General features: G+C 36.7%; 1 protein-coding gene across 1 annotated transcript in view; it reads left to right on the top strand.

The window, feature by feature from the left end:
* Nucleotides 1–19,810, top strand: part of PRKCH (protein kinase C eta) — a 278,008-nt gene that overhangs the window by 62,151 nt on the left and 196,047 nt on the right. Inside the window, exon 2 of the mRNA XM_072629398.1 lies at nucleotides 9,139–9,202. Coding sequence (XP_072485499.1) covers nucleotides 9,139–9,202 — 64 coding nt within the window. The remainder of the gene's footprint in view (nucleotides 1–9,138; nucleotides 9,203–19,810) is intronic.

Here is a 19,810-nt window from a genome sequence, read left to right on the forward strand (position 1 = left end):
CTAAAATGCAGGCCTAATCGTTTCCTCTTCTTATCTAGTAAGCCCCAATGGTTCCTTGTCTTCTTCAGTTTGGTATTAAGGTTCTTCATTTCTCCTGGCCCATTCCTAGCTTTCTCACACACGATCTTCTTCTTCACATTCTAAGTTCCAGCTACACTTGTCTGTTTACCATTGTTCATATACATTGTTCCAAAATCTGCTTTTTCTGCACCTTTGGACCATATGTCCCCCATACCTTCCAGGTATTCTTTACTTTAGATTCCCTGCTTCCTTAAAGATTCAATTCAAATGCTCCCTTTTTGCAGGGAGTCTTACCCCCAGTGGTTATTGCCTTTTGCTCTAAGGTTACTACTCTCCATCTATTCTCCGTGTTTATTTATATCCATGTTTTTCTCCCTTTAGAATGTAAGCTTCTTGAGACCAGAGATAGTTTTTGTTTTTTATCCTTAGCATTTGGCACAATTCCTGGGACATAGTGAGTTGTTATTCAGTCATTCAGTTGTGTCCAACTCTATGTGACCCCATAGACAAAGTCCATGGGGTTTTCTTGGCAAAGTTCCTGGCAAATAGTTTTCCTTTTGCTTCTCCAGTATGTCCTTATTTTATAGATGAGGAACTGAGGTAAGTAGAGGTTGTGACTTGCTCAGGGTCACACAGCTAACAAGGGTCTGAAGTTAGATTTGAACTCAGATCTTCCTGACTTAAGGCCTGGTGCTCTATCCACTGCACCATGTAGTGAATATTATTGATTGATTTATGTAGATATACATAAGCATTTTGAGACTTCTTCCTGTTCAATTGACTCACCTCATGGCTTAACAAAGGCACACACATACACGTCATCTCATCATGCAAAGGTTCTCAAACTTGTCTTATTTCCTATCTATCAAGCAAAGTAAGAAAGGAAAGATTCTACATTATGCAATTAAAATAGGTTTCATATAAAGAAAGCACTACTTCTGCTATGAAGAAATATATATTCAATGAGTCAGTCAGCAAATATTTATTAAGCACCTACTATATGCCAGGCACTGTGCTAGGGAGACAAATACAGTTAATGAAACAATCCCTGCTCTTAAAGAATTCACATTCTTGGGTGTGGTAGGGTGGGGTGGGGTGGGAGGAGATAGACAGTACACATATAAATATATACATCATAAATGAAAGATAAAAGAAAATGGAAAAATACAATATGGGGAAATGCAGGGTTCTTTGAGCAGGAGACAACTAGCAGTAGAAAGTCTTTGTATAGGAAATGATGCTTAAGTAATTCTGTGAGACTGAGGTGAGGAGGAAGTACATTCCAAGACAGGAGAATGGCAGTGCAAAGGAATCTTTTGTGTGAGAAACAAGTAATTTGACAGCAGTTCAGTGAAAGGATTGTTTCAACAAGATTCTAGGGTTTCTAGCTCTGAAAGGAAATTCAGGCATCTCCAGGAGTCTGAAATGACACTCAGTGTTGCAATATAAACCTTGGCTCAGACTGGTTGTATTTATTAATATGTGGCCAGGTAGGGGAAGACAGTAATGCTAACAACTGAACCTAAATGTGGGATGATACATAGACCATTTAGTAAAAGTGAAATATCTCTTTTCATTGCTTCCCCATCCATTTAAATGGAGAAGCAGATATATATATATATATATATATATATATATATATATATATATATATATATATATATATATATATATATATATATATATATATATATATATATATATATATATATATATATATATATATATACACACACACACACACACATCCCTTTTGTTTTTTGCAATGGTGGTGGCAGAATGGTGGAAAGGAGAAGGAAGAGAGCAAAAAATCAAAGGGTGCCAAGAATCATACAGTTTTTAGACCATCTATCAAATATAACTTGACTTTTGTCATTCTCAGTACGGGAAGGTTGTCTAGTGATCAGTGAGGGGATATACTTACAATGGGATCGTGTCAGTTTTGACATTCTGTCTCTGACTCAAAACCTCTCTAAAGGAGAAAGCTGTAGCTAAGCAGAAGGGTGGCACAATGTTATTCCTCATAGAGACAATTAAGGGATTAGTGAATTCCTTTTATCATGCAACAGAAGTGAGCACGAAATATTTCATAGGTCATTGGATAATTTCATATTTTAGCGTTCTTGACACGCATTTGCACAAATATCATGATGGAAACAATTGTAGCTTATGTACTATTCTCTCACAATGAAGAGTTAGAAGATTTAAAACAAAATTAGATTCTGCAAATTAAATCCAACATATTCTCATTTTACTTTAAATTTTTATGGTTCTCTGTTGTTCTTGCATAAGGTTCATATTGATTATAACTCTCTCCCCTTTTTTATCCAGAGTTATTCCTTGAAACAGGAAAAAAAGGAAAAATATTTCAGTAAAACTAATTCTTCTTCTGCTAAGAAAGATTATAATTACACAGTCTTGTTGCATTTTAGTGTTTTTTTAATCCATTTGTTATTGTACTCATTGGGGATCTTGTTTGACTTCGTTGCTTACTTCACTCTGCATTGGTATATGTAAGCTTTCCCACATTTCTTTAATATTCATCATTTCTTTCAGTGCAATAATGTTCCATCACATTGATGTACCACAGTTTGTTTAACTATTCCCTAACAGTGAGCATCAACTTTGTTTCTCATTCTTTATTACCAGAAAAATCACAGCAATGAATAATTTGATGTTTATGGAACCTTTCTTTTCATCTAAATTGATGCCTGTTATTGGAATATCTAGGTCAAAAGCTACGGGCATTTTAGTTATATTTTTGAATCATAATTCCAAATTAGTTTCCAGAATGATTGAATAGATTCACAGCTTCACAAATAGGGTATTAACATTCCTATTTGTCTTTTTGCAGCCCCTTTAACATTACTATTCCCATCTTTATCATCTTTGCCAATTTTCTGGGTTGCTTTGATTTGCATTTCTCTTAGTGATTCGGAGTAGTATTTTCTATGGTTGTTAATAGTTTGTAATTCTTTTGAGCAATATTCACTCACATCTTTTGACTGTAGTCATTGGAAGAATGGCTTTTGTTTTCATACATTTGTATTAATTTCCTGTATATCTTAAATAGCAAATGCTTACCCAATATTTGGTGCAAGGATTTCCCCCCACATTCAGTGGTTTCCCTTTTTCCTAGTTAAATTGTTTATGTTGCTTTCTATTTTATACAATCAAAATGATCTATTTTATCTTTTGTGACTGATTCTTTCCCTTGTTTAGTTTTCGCCTCTTTCCTTTGTCCTAACTATAAAGAGTACCTGATTTGTTTTTTTTTCTAATCTTTTTTTGTGGTATAGCCTTTCATATAGAAATCATGTATATATTTTAAACTTATTTTGTTAGATGATATGAGATGCAGCCTAAATCTAATTTCTGACAAAAAAATCTTTCTAATTTCCCAAGCAATATTTGTTAGATAAGTAGTTCTTCTCTAGTAACTTGTATTGTGCTTTGTCTAACTTTGATATTGAGTTCATTTATTTCTGATTCTTTCTTATCTGATCTATTCTATTCATTTGCTTTTCTGTTTTTATAACAATACCAAATAATTCTACTGATTACTGCTTCATGGTATAATTAAAAATTTGGAAGTGCTGTTTACCATTCAGTCCTACCTTTTTCATTACTTTCCTTAAAATTGTAGACCTTTTCTCCTTCCAAATGAATTTTATTATTTTGTCTTGTTCTATAAGGTATCAAAGTTGGATATTGTACTGAATCTATAAATTAACTTAAATCCATGATCATTTTTATTATATTGACAGGGCCCTGCCATGAGCACTGAATAGCCTTTTGATTATTTAGGTTCATGGTTTTATTTTGGTGATTGTATTTTTGTAAGTGTGCCTTCGTCGATTGAGTCTCAAATATTTTAGGCAATTTGTAGTTATTTTAAACAGCATTTTCCTTTTTATTATGCCCTCCTGGATGTTTTAATTACTGTATAAAAGTGGTTAGCAGTGCTTTGAATGAAAAAAAAATTTCAGGATCCAAAAATGCTCCTACTAGTAGAATGATGAGTGTAAACTAAGAAAATGAAATTTAATTACTAATATAAAGTGGGTGACCTGAAGGGTGGTAGAAGGATCCACTGTTGATGGAAGTAGTCTGTAGTGTATTACCAGAGACATTTCCTGCCCAATAAATTGTCCTCAGACTTTAGGTTTAGAGCTAGAGTTCTAAAATATTGTGGGAGAACTTTAAGGTTTGCAAAGCACTTTACAAATATTGTCTTATTTTATCTTCATATCAATTCTGAGAGGCAGGTACTACTATTACCCCCATTTTACAGATGAAGAAACCGAGGCAGGCCGAGGTTAAGTGACTTGCCCAATGTCACACAGCTGGTAAATATCTGAGACCAGTTTTGAACTCAGGTTTTCCTGATTCTGGATCTAGCATACTGTTCACTGAGCCATTCAGCTGGTTCTAAAAATAATACAATAATACTCTTACTGGTTTACTAGCTTAGTATAGCCCCTAGTACATAATGGATGCTTAATAAATGTTTGTTGATGTGATCTTACCCTGTGAGGTAGGTATTATATGCAAATTATGTTAGGAAATATTACATATACGTAGAATACTATTATCAAAATTATAACTTAAAATAATTGTAATAATACTAATAATGATAGTATGAGGCTTCTGGGGAATCCCGTGTGTTTGCTTTTAACCCAAGCATGTGGTTTCCTTTATCTTTCAAACTGCCTTGGCTCTAGAGGAGCAAAAACATTTATCGCATTTTTTTCCTTTATTTTACTTCTTCAGCAATGAGTAATTGTTTCTGTTTTAGTCAGAAATCCTGAGGGTCTTCTCTTCCCAGACTGATTTTTTTTGACTAGGTAAAAGAGGTCATTTTTGGCCTCATTTCTTACCTAGCCTTAATCACTAAATGGGCATTGCCTCTGATAAACTGACACCTGGGAAAGACCTTAGCTTGAAAAGACCTAGGTCTCTCACTGCATCCAGGGGCATCTTTAGTCAGCCTGATCTGTGTCTTGCTACTGGACTCAGATGGTTCCTGAGAAGAGGGTGAGGCTGGTGACTTTGCAGAGCCCTGCCTTAGTTAAAGCCAAGTCAAGACATAATCTTTCTGAGGCCATAGAACGAAGGAGAAACAACAACAGCAATCTTGTTTTTTTTTCTTCTACTCATGTTTATCATTTATTTGGTCTGCTCCCTAATCAATTCAATGAGATTCCAGCCATGGATCTTTAACAGTCATCTGAGAGATACCTCCCTATGAAGTGTTGAAATGCCTGCGAGAAGAGTACTGATAGGACACTGGTAAATCAAAATAATTGATTAAACTGAGACTTGTGGGGTGGGAAGTCTGCTTAGAAGAACAATAATCTTAAGCATTATATTGTGCTCATTTGAACTCCTAGGTGATTTCAAGCTAGGTGTCAGTTAGTTAATCAATAAGAACTGAAATGCCATGATTATTTTTCTCCTAGAGCCAAACCAGTTAGAATAGTAACAGCACCTGGCTTCCGAGATTGTTGTGATGAACAAATGAGATAATGTGTGAAGCACTTTCTTCATAACCTTATAGAGCTCGATAGGTGCTAGCTGCTGTTAGTCTGGAAATAATAAGGGGTCAGTCAAAATACTTGTGTAGGAGAGTGACATTATCACATGTGTGCTTTAAGAAGATGATATTAGCAGCAGGATGGAGGATGGATTGGAGAGGAGAAAGAATGGAAATATCAGTTAAAAGGCTTCTGTAATAGTCCAGGCAAGACATGATAGGGGCCTGACCTTGACTAGTAGCTGTAATAGTGGAGAGAATGGACCAGATCCAAGAGATACCTTACAAGTAGAAAGTGAAGAGGGAGAGAGTCCCTTAGACTGGGGTGGCCTGAGAGCACATACCATTAAATGCCTCTTAAGAGTGATTAAGATTTGCCTAGATGAGATGTGAGGAGAAAGAATTTCAGGTTCAATAAATATATATCAAGCTTCCACAATGTGCAGAAGATACCAATAAAGTATTGAATATTATCCCTTAATGAATGGAACATATTATCTCATTAGGGAGTGAAAATATACACATATCAATAGTTAAACAGCAAATATAGGGTGCTGTGTAATTGATCTCCCACAGCACTGATTGTGCTTCTCATTTGGCTCTCTGAGAAGGGAGGATTGGTTTGGATATCTGTATCCATTGACGTTTTCCCTTTCGTTCTTTCCTCTCCCATGTGCACACTTCAGTCAAATGATGTTCCCTGTTACCTGCTTCTCCTTGCAGGCCTGGACAAGCCACATTGGTAATGGTGCCTCAGCAGGAACAAAATTAAATGCTCTGAGGCCAGAAGCTGGCTTATTATCAAGGTCCTTTTTGCCATTGGTGGCCTATTTTGTGGTCAAGACCCTTTGCTTGGATTTTTGTCCCCTCTGTTGTCTAGATAGTAATTATGGATTCTGGACCTATTATATACTTGATTAGACCTTCAAGACTTCCTTATGGTCTAGATTCATTTTTGTTGCCTGTACATGTACCCTCTCCAGACTGCTCACTAATTTTTAGAACTCATTTTCACCCCTTGCTCCCTAATGACCACTGGCTTCAGAGCACCTCCTTAGAATAGGCCAGCTCCTATAGCTATCCCCTCTGCCACATCTTCAGTTCTCTCACCCTTAGCTCTCCGATATGAGACTATGACTTCCCTGATTAAAATGTTCTTGGACTAATAGTGTACCGGAGTGAGAAAAGTGGATGTCATGTTTGAGCTGAACCTTGAAGAGTGGGTAGAATAGTGGGAGGGAGAAAAGAAGGAAGAAGGCATTCTAATAAAGGATTTTGAACAAATATTTTTTGCTTAAAATTTTTTATTGATATCTTGTTTTTATATCACTTTTATTTCCAAATAGATCCTTCTCCCTCTCCTACCCAGTAAGCCATACCTTGCAAGAAAGGAAAGAGAGACTGGAGGCATAATCAAATTCAGCCCAATAGGAATTTATTAAACAAGGCGCTGTGTTAGTCCCTGGGGCTACAAAAACAAATGTGAAGTAGTTCTTGCCCTCAAAGAATTTGTACTCTGCTAGACTATAACTATATTAGGTATGAAGAAGTCTTGTGAACCAGCTTATCTGCTGAAGGATGGTAGATTGTGAGAGATGGGAAGTTATAGAGTGAGGAAAGAAACTTCAGCCAGTCTGTTTCCTTTCCCAGCATACCAAGGAGTAAGTGACAGAGGTCTCATAGATTTCTCATAGATGAAAGTCTGACCATATTAGATCTATTGTGTTTTAGAAACTACCTCCCCTCCCCTTACCAAGAAATCCTTGGAACACCTCTGTTGTGGAATCATATTCTTTGTTGACCTGCAGGGCTATTATTATAGTTCTCTTTTCAAGGACTGGTGTTTGGATGATTGCCGATATGGTACTTACTGTCAATCTGGCCTGAGGCAGCATGGAGCTCCCTGTCTGCCAACAGCAGTTTACGTTGTGATTCTCTGTGTTCCCTGCCAGGGCTTTATATTGAAGACAAGGGAGTGGCTTGTAAAAATAACATATTTTTGACTTAAGACAAGTTAAGGCAGGAGTGGAGACAATTAAAAGCTGACCTCCAGTTTAGTCATCTCCCCAGAGAACTCTATTTTGAGAGCTTCTGTTGTGTAAAGATGATCAATTCGCAAGTGGTTTCAAGATTGTTTAGAGGGAATTATTAAATTAGCCATAGGTCTCATGTGACCAACCAATTTGAACTCCAGGGGAATTTGTAATGGCCAGAGTGGTAATGAACTGTATGATGGGAGTGGGGGAAGAAGAAATTATGGGAACAGTTTGCAATACAAGATAAAGAGCTGCAAAAGAGGCACATTTTTGATTTCAAAAGAGAAGGATTTGTGCTCTGTTAAAATAACTAATGGGCATACTCTGATCCTGACTGACTTTCTGACCTTAAACAAGTCACTTATCTTTCTGGGTCTTATATGTAGATATAATCAAGGCATCAATGATGCGGTATATTGGAAATGAATCTGGGAGTCCGAACGCTTGAGTTAGAATTCTCTCCTCATAGCCTGAAAGATGAAATACTGTTACCTTTAAAACTCTTTGTAACTTCTCTCCTTCTTGCCTTTCTCGGCTTCTTATACCTTACAAATATTCCATTGATGCTGGTTTCCTTGTTACTCTTCAGACGCAATGCTCCATTTCCCAAATCTGAGAATTTCCCCTGGCTTCCCACCTGTCTCCCTGTGCACTTCTGTCTCCCAGCTTTCTTCATGTCTCAGCTAAAGTGTCGCCTTCTTTAAAAAGCCTGGACATTCTATCTCTAGACTCTGTTAAGCTTTCACTGGCTGTCCCCCATACCTGAAATTCTCTCTGATTTTTGGCTTCCCTGCCTTCCCCTGAAGCCTCAGTTAAGCCTAACCTTGCCTTTTCTGGACCTCCTTCATATCAATGCTTTCCTTCTGGGATTATCTCCAATTTGTTCTGTATATGTCTTATTTATACATAGCTGTTTGCATATTGTCATCCCCACTGAATTATGAGCTCCTTGAAGGCAGGGGCTGTTTTTGTCTTTCTTTGTATCATCAGTGCTTAGCATAATGCCAGGCATATAGCAGACACTTAAAAATATTTGTTGACTTGGCTATTGGCAAGTCATTTTAAAATCACTCCTTGCCTCCGTTTCTTCATCTATAAAATGATTGATAATAGTTGCACTATTTCCCCAGTGCCTAGTGTGTTGAAGAAGGTATTTTGTAAAACTTAAGAGCTTTAACTATAGAAGTCTGATTTGCGTAAAATAACACATTTTAAAGTCAAGAATGTGTGAATTATGCTGTTAGCCAGTTTCAGCTGCACTTCAGGAAAGAATCATAGCAAAAATACAGAATATTTTCTTTTAGTTTTGATTCTCACCACTCCCACCTTCAGTTATAGTTTCATTTGTTCCCTCACTCTCTGGTATTTACATGCAAGGTTGAGTTCACAGGGAAAATGGCTCCGAAATTATGGGTGTAATTTACCCCTTTAGACATCAGATAGCACATCTGTAATGTATTATGTGAAGTCAACTTTTGAAAACCTTGGAGACAAAAGAGAGTACATTTAAAATAAAACTTTTTATTTTTCCCTTTTCTCTTTCAGGTGGATCTGGAGCCAGAAGGGAAAGTTTTTGTGGTTATAACTCTTACAGGAAGTTTTACTGAAGGTAAGGGCAGCATTTTAGCAGATTTTCAGCATATCCCCACATTTTCATCATAGTTTAAACTGCATCTTAGGAGATACATGTGTACAATGCATTTTATAAAGTGTTGTTTTCTCTTTAGATTGTCCTGGCTAAGATTTGAATACCTAATAATCTATAGGTCTTCTATTTAAGAAACTAGCTGGATTCTTATTTTGCTTTCCTATTTTGTCTTCATAGTTTGTACTTTTCACCCAGACATCTCTTTAAGAAATAGTTATTTAAGAAATAGGAATTAGCTGTATAGTTTTGTATTGGTACTTCTACTCACGTCCTACCCAGAATTACTGTACAGATTAGTAAACTTTGAGTCCACCACCAATCACTAAATGGTGTCTGACACACACTATCTATATTACCTTAGTCACTCAACCTCTCAGGGTCTCAGGTAACTCTTGATAATTTGTAGAAGAATGTAGCTAATCTGTATTTGTTGAAGGCGTTTCCTTACCCAGATCTTATTATACCAATGAAATCACAGATATGAACCAAAATGTGTGCGTGTGTATGTATGTATGTATGTATGTATGTATGTATGTATGTATGTATGTATGTGTGTAGCTATGGAGAAACTCAAATGGAAAAACTGTACAGCCTCTACTCCCCATTTATAAATTAGTGGAAAATAAAATTATTATTACATGCATCTGTAATAACAACATTTAAGATTTGCACAGTGCTTTATACCTATGATCTCATTTGATCCTCAGAACAATTCTATGAAATAGGTGCCATTATTATTCCCATTTTACCTATAAGGAAACTGAAATTGAGAGAAGATAAGTGACTTATCCAGTTTCACACAGTAAGTGTCTGAGGCAGGATTTGAATTTTGATCTTCCTGACTGAGTATAGCGATCCATCCACTGTGCTACCAAGCTGCTCCCATAAAAATAAGTATAATACTTATTAACTAATATAAGTAAGCACAATACATCTTTGCATATGCCTGGGGAAAGGATAAATATAGACAAGGAAGTATGAGAAAAGAGAGAGACTTTCCACTACAGAAATGGCTTCCTGGAAATAGTGGCACATGAGATGAATCTTGAAGTCATTAAACAAGCATTTCTCTTGCTTCTGCCATGTAAAAGGCACAGTGTTGAGTGCTGTAACTGCAGAGACAAAAAGAAAGGAGTCTTTTGACCTCAAGAATGTATGCTGCCGAAGAGGATGCAATATTTAAACAGATAAATGAACACAGTATAATTTGAGATAGATGGGAGAGAATATTAGCTACTAGGGGAATCAGGAAAGGTTTGTGAGGTTCCTGATGAAGGAAGCTAAGAATCCTAAAAGTCAGAGGAAGTCATTTTGGGCATGAAGGACAGTCTGTGAAAGGCATAGAGAATCAGAAATATGAGATAGATGCATAAAAAAATATAAAATCTTGGATGATCCAGAGGAAGAAGTTGACACACTATACCCTTTACATCTCTTCACATCCCTTCTACAGCCTGTATTCACACCAAAGGTACTGGTCCTCCCTGAACACACCCTACACCCCTTTTTGGGGCTTTTTCCACCTTTGGTATCCACCTTTTCCACCTAACTCTCACCTGTGGCTCCAAAAAACTGCAGCATGGGCAGCGGCCACACACTGGTAAACCATTTTGGCAGATGGGGTAAACGAGGTTGAGGGTATCCAAGGGTTCTCAAACCCATTGGTGAATTAGGGGTGTGTGTACCCCAAGCATGTGAAGACTTCATCCAGTGGAATGGGTGGATGAGAACAATTTGTTCCAACAGCCATGAAGGCAGATGAAGCAGGTGATGTGGAGCACTTAGAATTTGGTTAGATACCAAAGACGCTAAGGTCATCCACTACATCCTGAGCCATCACCAGCCATCTTGACTCTGTCCTGCCACTGGACTATGATAACTCTGGAGGAGAGAGTGAGGCTGACAACTTCGTGTAACTCTGCCTCACTTAAATCCAATTTACACACGAATCAAAAGACATCACTCTGTGGTAGAGCATTCCGAGCTTGTATTGGTCTGATCAGCCACAGTCGAACACACTGAAATTTCACTTTACAATGACTTGGTGATATCATTTTGGTCCTCTTCGAAGACGAAGGACAACAGCCAACCAATCAACAGCCTGTATTTGTAGAATGGAATAAATTGGAGTTAAATCAATTGAGGAAGAAGCTTTCATCAGTTCCTGAGCCAACTAGTTTCAGAGTTGGATGGAAATTCAGGGTTCATCTACTATATCTATATATAGTAGATTTTATATATATATACACATATATATACACACACACACACACATATGTGTATACACACACACACACACACACATATATATGTATATACACATATATTCTACTATAACTGGTATTGGACATAAAACTCTACAGAGTCGTTGTCACCTGCTACCTCCTGAAGCAGCCCATTTTATTTGGGGGCAGCTCTAATTGTGAGGAAACTTTACTTTGCAGTAAACCTAAATCTGCCTCCCTGAAATTATCACTCTGTTATTTTATCCTGAGTGGGTGAATGGGGAAAGGTCAAGCAGGACAAATTTAATGTCTCTTTATCTCCATTATCTCTTCTGATACATGGAGACTTTGAACACATTCTCATCAAATCTTCTTCAGGCTAAACATCCCTAGTTTTGTTTTTTTTTTAATCTGTCCTTTATATTACCAGTCCCCTTGCCATTCTGATTGTCCTTATCTGGTCATGCTTCAGTTTTTCAATGTCTTTCATAAATGGTGGCTTTCAGAACTTAACAGATGGGGTTTGGCCAGGCTATAATTCTGCTACTGCTGGACTATAACAGATGCTATGCAAGTGTGTGTGTGTGTGTGTGTGTGTGTGTGTGTGTGTGTGTGTGTTTTGAGACAGCCATGTGGTTCTCTTAAAATATCCAGATCTTTTTCACTCATACTGTTGCCCATCCATGCTTTCCCAATTGAATTTTTAAAAAATCCCCAGTATAGGACTTCATATTATCCCTGTTAAATTTTATCTTGTTAGATTAGATCTATCTCTAATTTGTTAAATTCTTTTTGGATACTCACTGTCACCTAGCATATTTGTAATGCCTTCCAGCTTTGTCTCATCTGCAAATTTTATGTGTATATGGTATATACCTTGATCTAATTCAGTCAGCAAAAGGCTGGGTTACTACACTATAGAACTTCTTTCCTAGTGACATCAATCCATTAACTATAACTGCGGTACCATTGATTCTCTTCCAGCATTTGTTTTTGGCAAAATTGTGAATTAAACAAAGTGCATCTTTGGCAATTCCATCTTCCTATTGTGCTTCCCTCCCTCACCCCTACCTATATAAGGTCAGAATCCCACTATCTTCATAGGAGAGACCTTTGAAAAGGAAGAATGATTGATATGGTAAATTCACTGCCAACAAGATTTTAGTGACAAGTGATGGGTAAAAACAAAAAGGAATGCCTCTTAGAAAAAGAAAAAGAAAGAATGCTTAGAGAAGGCAGCGATTAGCCCAAAGTAATGGTAAAATTTCAGGCTCTGGCATCTGGATGAAGTAGGTACTTGGGCTAGTATGGTGCCTCTTAAATCATGACCAGCAATTAAATATCCATGAAACTAGCCCTACTGCCTCTCTTTAATTTGTATGTATAAAGATTATTGTGTCAAACCTACTCAGTGCCAATCTGTGCTTCTGCTAATCCCTAACAATTCAGTTCCTTCATAAAATGCAAGGGGTAATATGTGGCAGCTAAACATCCATAGAACTGCTAATGGGACTGTTCATTTGGTGGCAACTACAGAGTTAAGTGTGACAGCTCCTGAAGCAAACTTGGCCTGGTAGTAGATTTACATGGCTACTGTTGGCACTTTCACAGTGATCTCAGCTGATTTGTTTATCTTTTTATCACTACCCTATAGATTGTGTGGAACTCTGTAGACCCTAAGCTTACCGAGTACCTTTTATATTTAGTAGTATGGCTTTGGCATACGTGTGTGTGTGTGTGTGTGTGTGTGTGTGTGTGTGTGTGTATTATCTCTTATTCAGGAAAAAAAAATTATTTGTCTTTTGGTTTTATGTCCCATTTATTTTAATATCCTGCCCCAGCCCAGTACATCTTCTCATGTAACAACATTCCACACCTATAATTCCCCACTTCTTAATGAAGTAAGTGTACTTTTTCATCTTTCCTCCATGGCCAAGCTTGGTCAGTATAATTACCCAGTACTGTATTTCACCTTATTGTTCATTTCATGTGCATTTTTGTATTCTTTACGTATGATGTTTTCTTGGGTCTGCGTACTTCACTCTTAAGTAGTTAACATGTCATATTGGTCTCACGTGGACTGTTCCCTCCATTACATTGCCATGCCATAATTAGTTTAGCTAATCAGTTTGTTAATCCATGGGGAGCCCATTTTGTTTACTGTAAAAAATACCACAAAATTAATATGAATATTATGTATATGTGTGTGTATCTGTGTGTATGTGTGTGGGTGTGTATGTCTGTGTGTGTGTGTAATATATGACCTTTCCTTGATCTCCGTGGGGTATATGCCCAGCAGTGGGGTCAAAGGCATTATTCTTCATTCTCCAAGGTCATGTTCCTTTCTCTTGACATTGAATAAAGTTGTGGTTTAGAATACACTGTGTGCTGGGCTGTGATCAGATACTATTGATTCTTCTTGCCTTTTTTTGTACAATTTTCTGTTCTTCAGGGGTGATGATACTGAGGTGGATCATAAAAAAAAATTATAACTTTTAAAACAACTTTAGAGCAAGTTGGAAAGAAATTAAAATACCATATAAATGCCAAACTGGTTCAGAAAATGCCTATTAAACAGAAATGAGTAGGAAGAGTTCCTTCACTTTTAGCCCTAGAGTTCCCATTTATAGTAAATGACAGGTCAATCACATTTTATTACCAAAGTTTACTTTAAAGGTGAGGAACTGATGACTTGATTAGCAAGATGATAAATTATGTAGTTGTTTTCCAACAATTTCTCCAATCTGTAAACCTCAATATAGGAAACATGCCAAGAGATACAGAAGTAAAATACTCCTTTTATGCCTCTCTCACTTCTCTATCCCATTCACTATATAGGGTATTCCAACCTTGTTTCTCTTCAAGCTTCCCCTGACTCCTTTCCCTTTACCCTTTCAACTGAGGACCTCACCTCATACTTAACTGAAAAAAGTGAAGCCACCCGCCTCAAAGTTACTGGTGATTTTCCTTCACCTTTTCTTATCTCATATCCTTTTGACATCTCACAGTATCTCCTGCATTCTTGTCTCTGATGGATTGGTGACCTTTGTCCTTGCCAAAACCAACCCTTTTATACAAACCCTTCATCACATCCCCTCTCATCTTCAGCAGATTAATCCCCACTATCGTTTCCACACTCATTCATCTTGAATCTCTCCCTTTTTACTGACCCCTTTTTTGCTACCTATAAACGTGCCCATGCTCTCCCTTCCTCAAAACTTCCTCACCTAATCCTACTATCCTCATTATCTATCATCCTTTATCTCCTTCTCTTCTCTGCTAAACTTCAAAACAAATTTTGTCCATACTTCTTCCATTTTCTCTCTTCTCATTGTCTTCTAAACACTCTTCAATCTAGTTTTTGAATTCCAACATTCAATTAAAAATATTTCTTCCGTGTTAAAAACTGGTATCTTAATTGCCAAATCTAATGACCTTTTCTTACTACTGTCCCTTTTTGACCTCTGTAGCATTTACTGATTACTTTCTTCCAGATTTTCATGGTGCTCTGTCTGGCCATTCCTTTTCAGTCTCCTTTCTTTTATCTTCACCTTTGTCATGCTCATGCTACTATTTGCACATTAGGGGGTCTTACTTCTGTGTGAATGGTTGTACTACTGCAACTCAGTCCCCTTCCAGGAGAGGGGCAGCTAGGTGGTGTAGTGGATTGAGTACCAGGCCTGCATTCAGAAAGACTCATCTTTTTGAGTTCAAATCTAGCCGCAGACACTTACTGGTTGTGTGACCCTGGGCAAGTCACTTAACCCTATTTGCTGGAGAAGGGCATGCCAAACCCCTTTAGTATTTTTGTCAAAACAAAAACCCAAATGAGATCATGAAGAGTTGGTCATTCCTGAAAAATAACAGCATTTTCTGTGGTAGGAGAGATATAAACATAGAAACTGGCCTTTGGAATGGTGTGTGATCCTGACTATTACAATACAGGGGGTATGGTTGGGTTTCAGGACTCAGGGCATGGCATGACTCCCACCACAGAACACTGCTTTGGTCATAAATTGATATTTCAGACTGAGGAACAAAAGAAAAAAGAGAGGATGGTATAAGAACTATTAGTAAGAATAAAGGGGGAACTTAAATTATCTTATAAAGCCGTAATCAACAACACTACTTGATATTGGTTAAAAATGTAGGAAAGCAGATTGGACTACAGAAAAACAGAACAGATTACAGAAGTATCAATGAAGAATAATCAAACTAAATAAATAAAATTTTAGAAAACTCAATAACATAAATCATGTGGGAAAAAGCTCCATGTTTGACAAAGACCCTTTGGAAAATTAGAAAAGCAGTTCGACAGAAATTAGGGTTAGACCACTATCTCATACCATATTACTATTTCGAATGGCTATTTGATTTGGTGGACACAGATTGAAGTACCTCTCACGCTATGAATGGCTGAACAATTCTTAATTATACCAATAATAGAGATAATCACTATCAAATACATGAAATTGAAAAACTTTTATAAGTACAAAATCAGTGAAGCTAGGATAAAAAGGCAAATTGGAAAAAAAAAACATTGCATTAAGTATCTAGGATAAATATCTGATATCCAAGACAGAAATGTGAATATCCATATATTCATCTCTACATATTATAAGCCCAAGAACCCTTCCCCAACACATAAATGATCAAACAATATGAACAGTTTTCAAAAGAAGCTGTGCAAATCATTAATAGTGAAAATATGTTCTCATTAAAGCAGATCTGAAGTTTCAGCTAATACCTAGCAAATTGTCAAAGATGACAAAAATGGAAATCCTCCACCTTTGTAGAGGCTATAGGAAAACAAGAATGTTAATACTTTGCTGGAGCTGGTTTAGTATAAAGCTTTGCTTTAGTCCCACAGTGGGTGAGGAGCTCCCATCACCAGCTTCTGTGCCTTCTGTTTGCCTCCAGCATGGGCTCATACAGCCCACTAGCATTTTGCTGTCTTAAGGTCAGTTCTGGTTTGTCCAGATTTTTAGGTGAAAGAAAACTGCCTCTGTTGTGCCTCCTGTGAGAAGCAATGAGCTGATCAAAGTGAATGGTTTACCACGCTAGGTAATTGAACCTCATACCTTATGTACAAGCCTCTGGAGCTTGTCCTTTTACAAGGCAAAGAATGTTTTGCTGGCACAGAAATCAGAGTGCATATGAAGGGAGGAGACCATGTAGCCCTGATTTATGCTATTTGTCAATCCATCTCCTGAGCCCTCATAGCCCATTATTAGAAATAAGTGCAGGAGGCCTCCAAGAAGAAATCAAAGCTACCCTCATCCAACATGAATTCTGCTGATGGTTGACTTCCAGTGCTGTGATTCAAAGAAGGTGAACAGAACCTACTCCATGTTCTTGTTGCCTTAAATCCCATTGATAACGCGATTGCTCGGAATGTGGGTGTTTTAGCAGTAAATTGAGGAGATCATCTTTTAAAGATTTGATGGGCAGATATATATATTATTGGAGTTGTTCAATCATTGGATTGGTTCAACCATTCTGCATTTTGGAAATATGCTTAAAAAGTGACTAAAATGTCTCTACTTTTTGATTCAGAGATCCCACTATTAAACACATGCCCTAAGAAGAACAAGGAAAGAAAGGTCCAACATATATCAAAATACACATAGCAACACTTTTTTGTGGTGACAAAGAAATAAAAACAAAGTAGGCACCCCTTAATTGGACAGTGGCACTGGTAGCACATAAATGCAATAGAATATTTTGTGAATGTAATGGAATATTTCAGTAAAGACATGAGAAACTTATATGAATTGATGCAGAATGAAGAACCTGGAAAACTATTCACAATGATTACAGAAATGTAAACAGAAAGAAAATAAAATTGAAAGCTATGTAATAACCAAGTTTAGACCCCCAAGAAAAAATTGAGAACATGTACTTTCCTTCTTTATTTGTAGACGTGGGGGTGGGACGGGGTGGTGTGGTACTGTGAGTGTAGGATGTTATATGTGCTGTCCGATGGCGTTGATTTCCTGAACTTTATTCTTTCATTCCTTCAGCTTCTGTAGGTAAAGCAGGGAAGACAACAATATACTCAGAAATAAATGTAAAATAAAGACAAATGACATCAATAAAAAGAAAAGAAAAACGAAGGAATTTCTGAGCCAAAGAAATTTAAAAACTTTAAAAAAGCGAATGTATTTGCGTATGTTTACATGTATGTGTATACACGCATGCACACCCATATGTATGTATGCAGACACTTACGTAAATTACAGAAACTCAACCCCTTTCCTTGAATTCCAAAAGTAAACTTTCAGGAACTTTGTACCGTCCTTTGTAGAGAAAAAACAAACAACTTTTAAAAATGCATGCATTTGGAATAAAACAATCTTTACTGAATAAAATAAAAAATAAATGTATAAATAAATATATGAAATACTGAAGTCTGCTTAAATGAAAGCTGCTTTGGTTCTTTGTGGAAAGCCAGAAATATATTGTACTTTAGATTCCTATAGTAACTTTGAAAATGAAATGAATATCTATTTGTGTGTATGCATATATGTAAGCAATATGCATTTAGAAGGCAGAGAAGAATGCATTTGCATTCTCTTGTCTGCTTGGTCTCTGAGATAGAAAAACAAAGGCAAAGATTTTAATCTTTCCCTTACTGAACATTATCACAAATGACAGTGCTTCAGCTTTCAGCTTAAATTTCCTGTGTCAACCACCAATTTACAAATAATTAGGTTCTCTGCTAAAAGGTCACCCACATGCCCTAAATAGAGACAAATGCAGCCTGGAGTATGCTGCTTTGAACTTGCAATCTGTAATTACTTACTATATGTAATACAATATTTTTTTAAAGAAAAAGTTTTCTTGTCAAAAATGACATTCATTTCTTATGTAAAAAAATAAGTATTTTTTATTTCTCATCATCCATCTCAGACTTTGAGTGCAATAGGCTAAGTGATATTTGTGGATATCATTGGGAATTGAAGAGATCTGGAAGAAAGGAATGGAAAGAGAGGAAAAGAGAAGAGAGGGAGAATGAGAAAAATGGAGAGGGAGAAAGGTACATAGGTTCATGTAGGAGAGAGATTAAACTTATATTACTTGGCTCAAGAGGCCAGAACTAGAACTGTAGTGGGATACAAAAAAATGATTGCAGCTTGGAGGCGAAGGGTTCAAATCCTGTTTGCAGTACTTGTATACCCTTTGTGATGCTAGGCAGATCACTTTGCTTATGTGGACCTCAATTTCTTCACTTTTAAACAAGAATGTTTGCCTGGACGACTTCTTAAGTTTTTTTTCTAGCTCAAAATCTGTGATCTTATGAAAGTGGAAGTCAGATTTTAACTTGATTCAATAAAGTTTTAACTTGATTCAATAAAGAATCAAAATATCCTCCTTTGAGAACTCATGAGGCCCTCTAATTATTTGAAATCTTTTAATGGAGTCTAGATGGGCTACTTGTCAGGCAGATTGTGGTGGGTTATCCTGCTAATAAGTCTAATCCCTTTTTACAGATCAGGAAACTTAAGCAAAGAGTTTTAATAGCTGTTCAATAATCATATTTTTTTTAGAATAATTTATATTTTTCTATTTGAAACCCAGTCATAAAATCAACTTTGATGATTTAAAAAATAGCATGTTAGTTCAACTATAGGTGGATAATTTATGTGTAAAATTACTTCTTTATGTATTTGCATATCTAGGCTTAGATGTGGAAGGAAGTAGAACTATTTAGTTCTCTATTCCATTCTTCTCCTGTGGCTTCATTTGATATGCTACCTTTTGCAAAGTTTCCCTTGAGTTCCTTCTTACTCTTTCCCAAAGCCACTGTTCTAAAAGAGGTTGTTGGCCTCTCCAAGATATCTCTGGCTATCTTGAACAGTTAGCAGAAATGTGTTAAACTCAGAGTGTGCCAACTATTAGAGCCACTGTCTCTCCTTGGCCCATAGAGTTTTTCATTGTGGATCATAACCTAAACTATTCAAGGAACAAAAAAATACCTGTGGGCTACTTCTCAAGTATAGTAATTGCTTGTTTCGATTGGATATAGTCAGATTACATCTAATTATAACTTTGTCTAATATTTATTTTTAAATTTCCTTCCCCAAATTCCATCTTTTTTTTTTTTTAAGTTTCCTACAAGGAGAAGAAGCTGACATGTATATGCATGGATGTCATTTTGAGAATTGACATTAAGGTGGTAGGGTGGGAGGTATGGGGGTGCAGGCGGCATTCATGAGAAGAATGATTCAGTGATTGGTTTTGTCCCTTAACACTTAATTTTGTTTAAAAAGTTTTTTCCCCTTTGGCAAGAATATTTTTTCAGTTTGCCTGTTAGTAACATGAACCATATATCACCATAGTT

This window comes from Notamacropus eugenii, chromosome 1 (genome assembly GCF_028372415.1).
Source record: "Notamacropus eugenii isolate mMacEug1 chromosome 1, mMacEug1.pri_v2, whole genome shotgun sequence".
NCBI classification, from domain to species: domain Eukaryota; kingdom Metazoa; phylum Chordata; class Mammalia; order Diprotodontia; family Macropodidae; genus Notamacropus; species Notamacropus eugenii.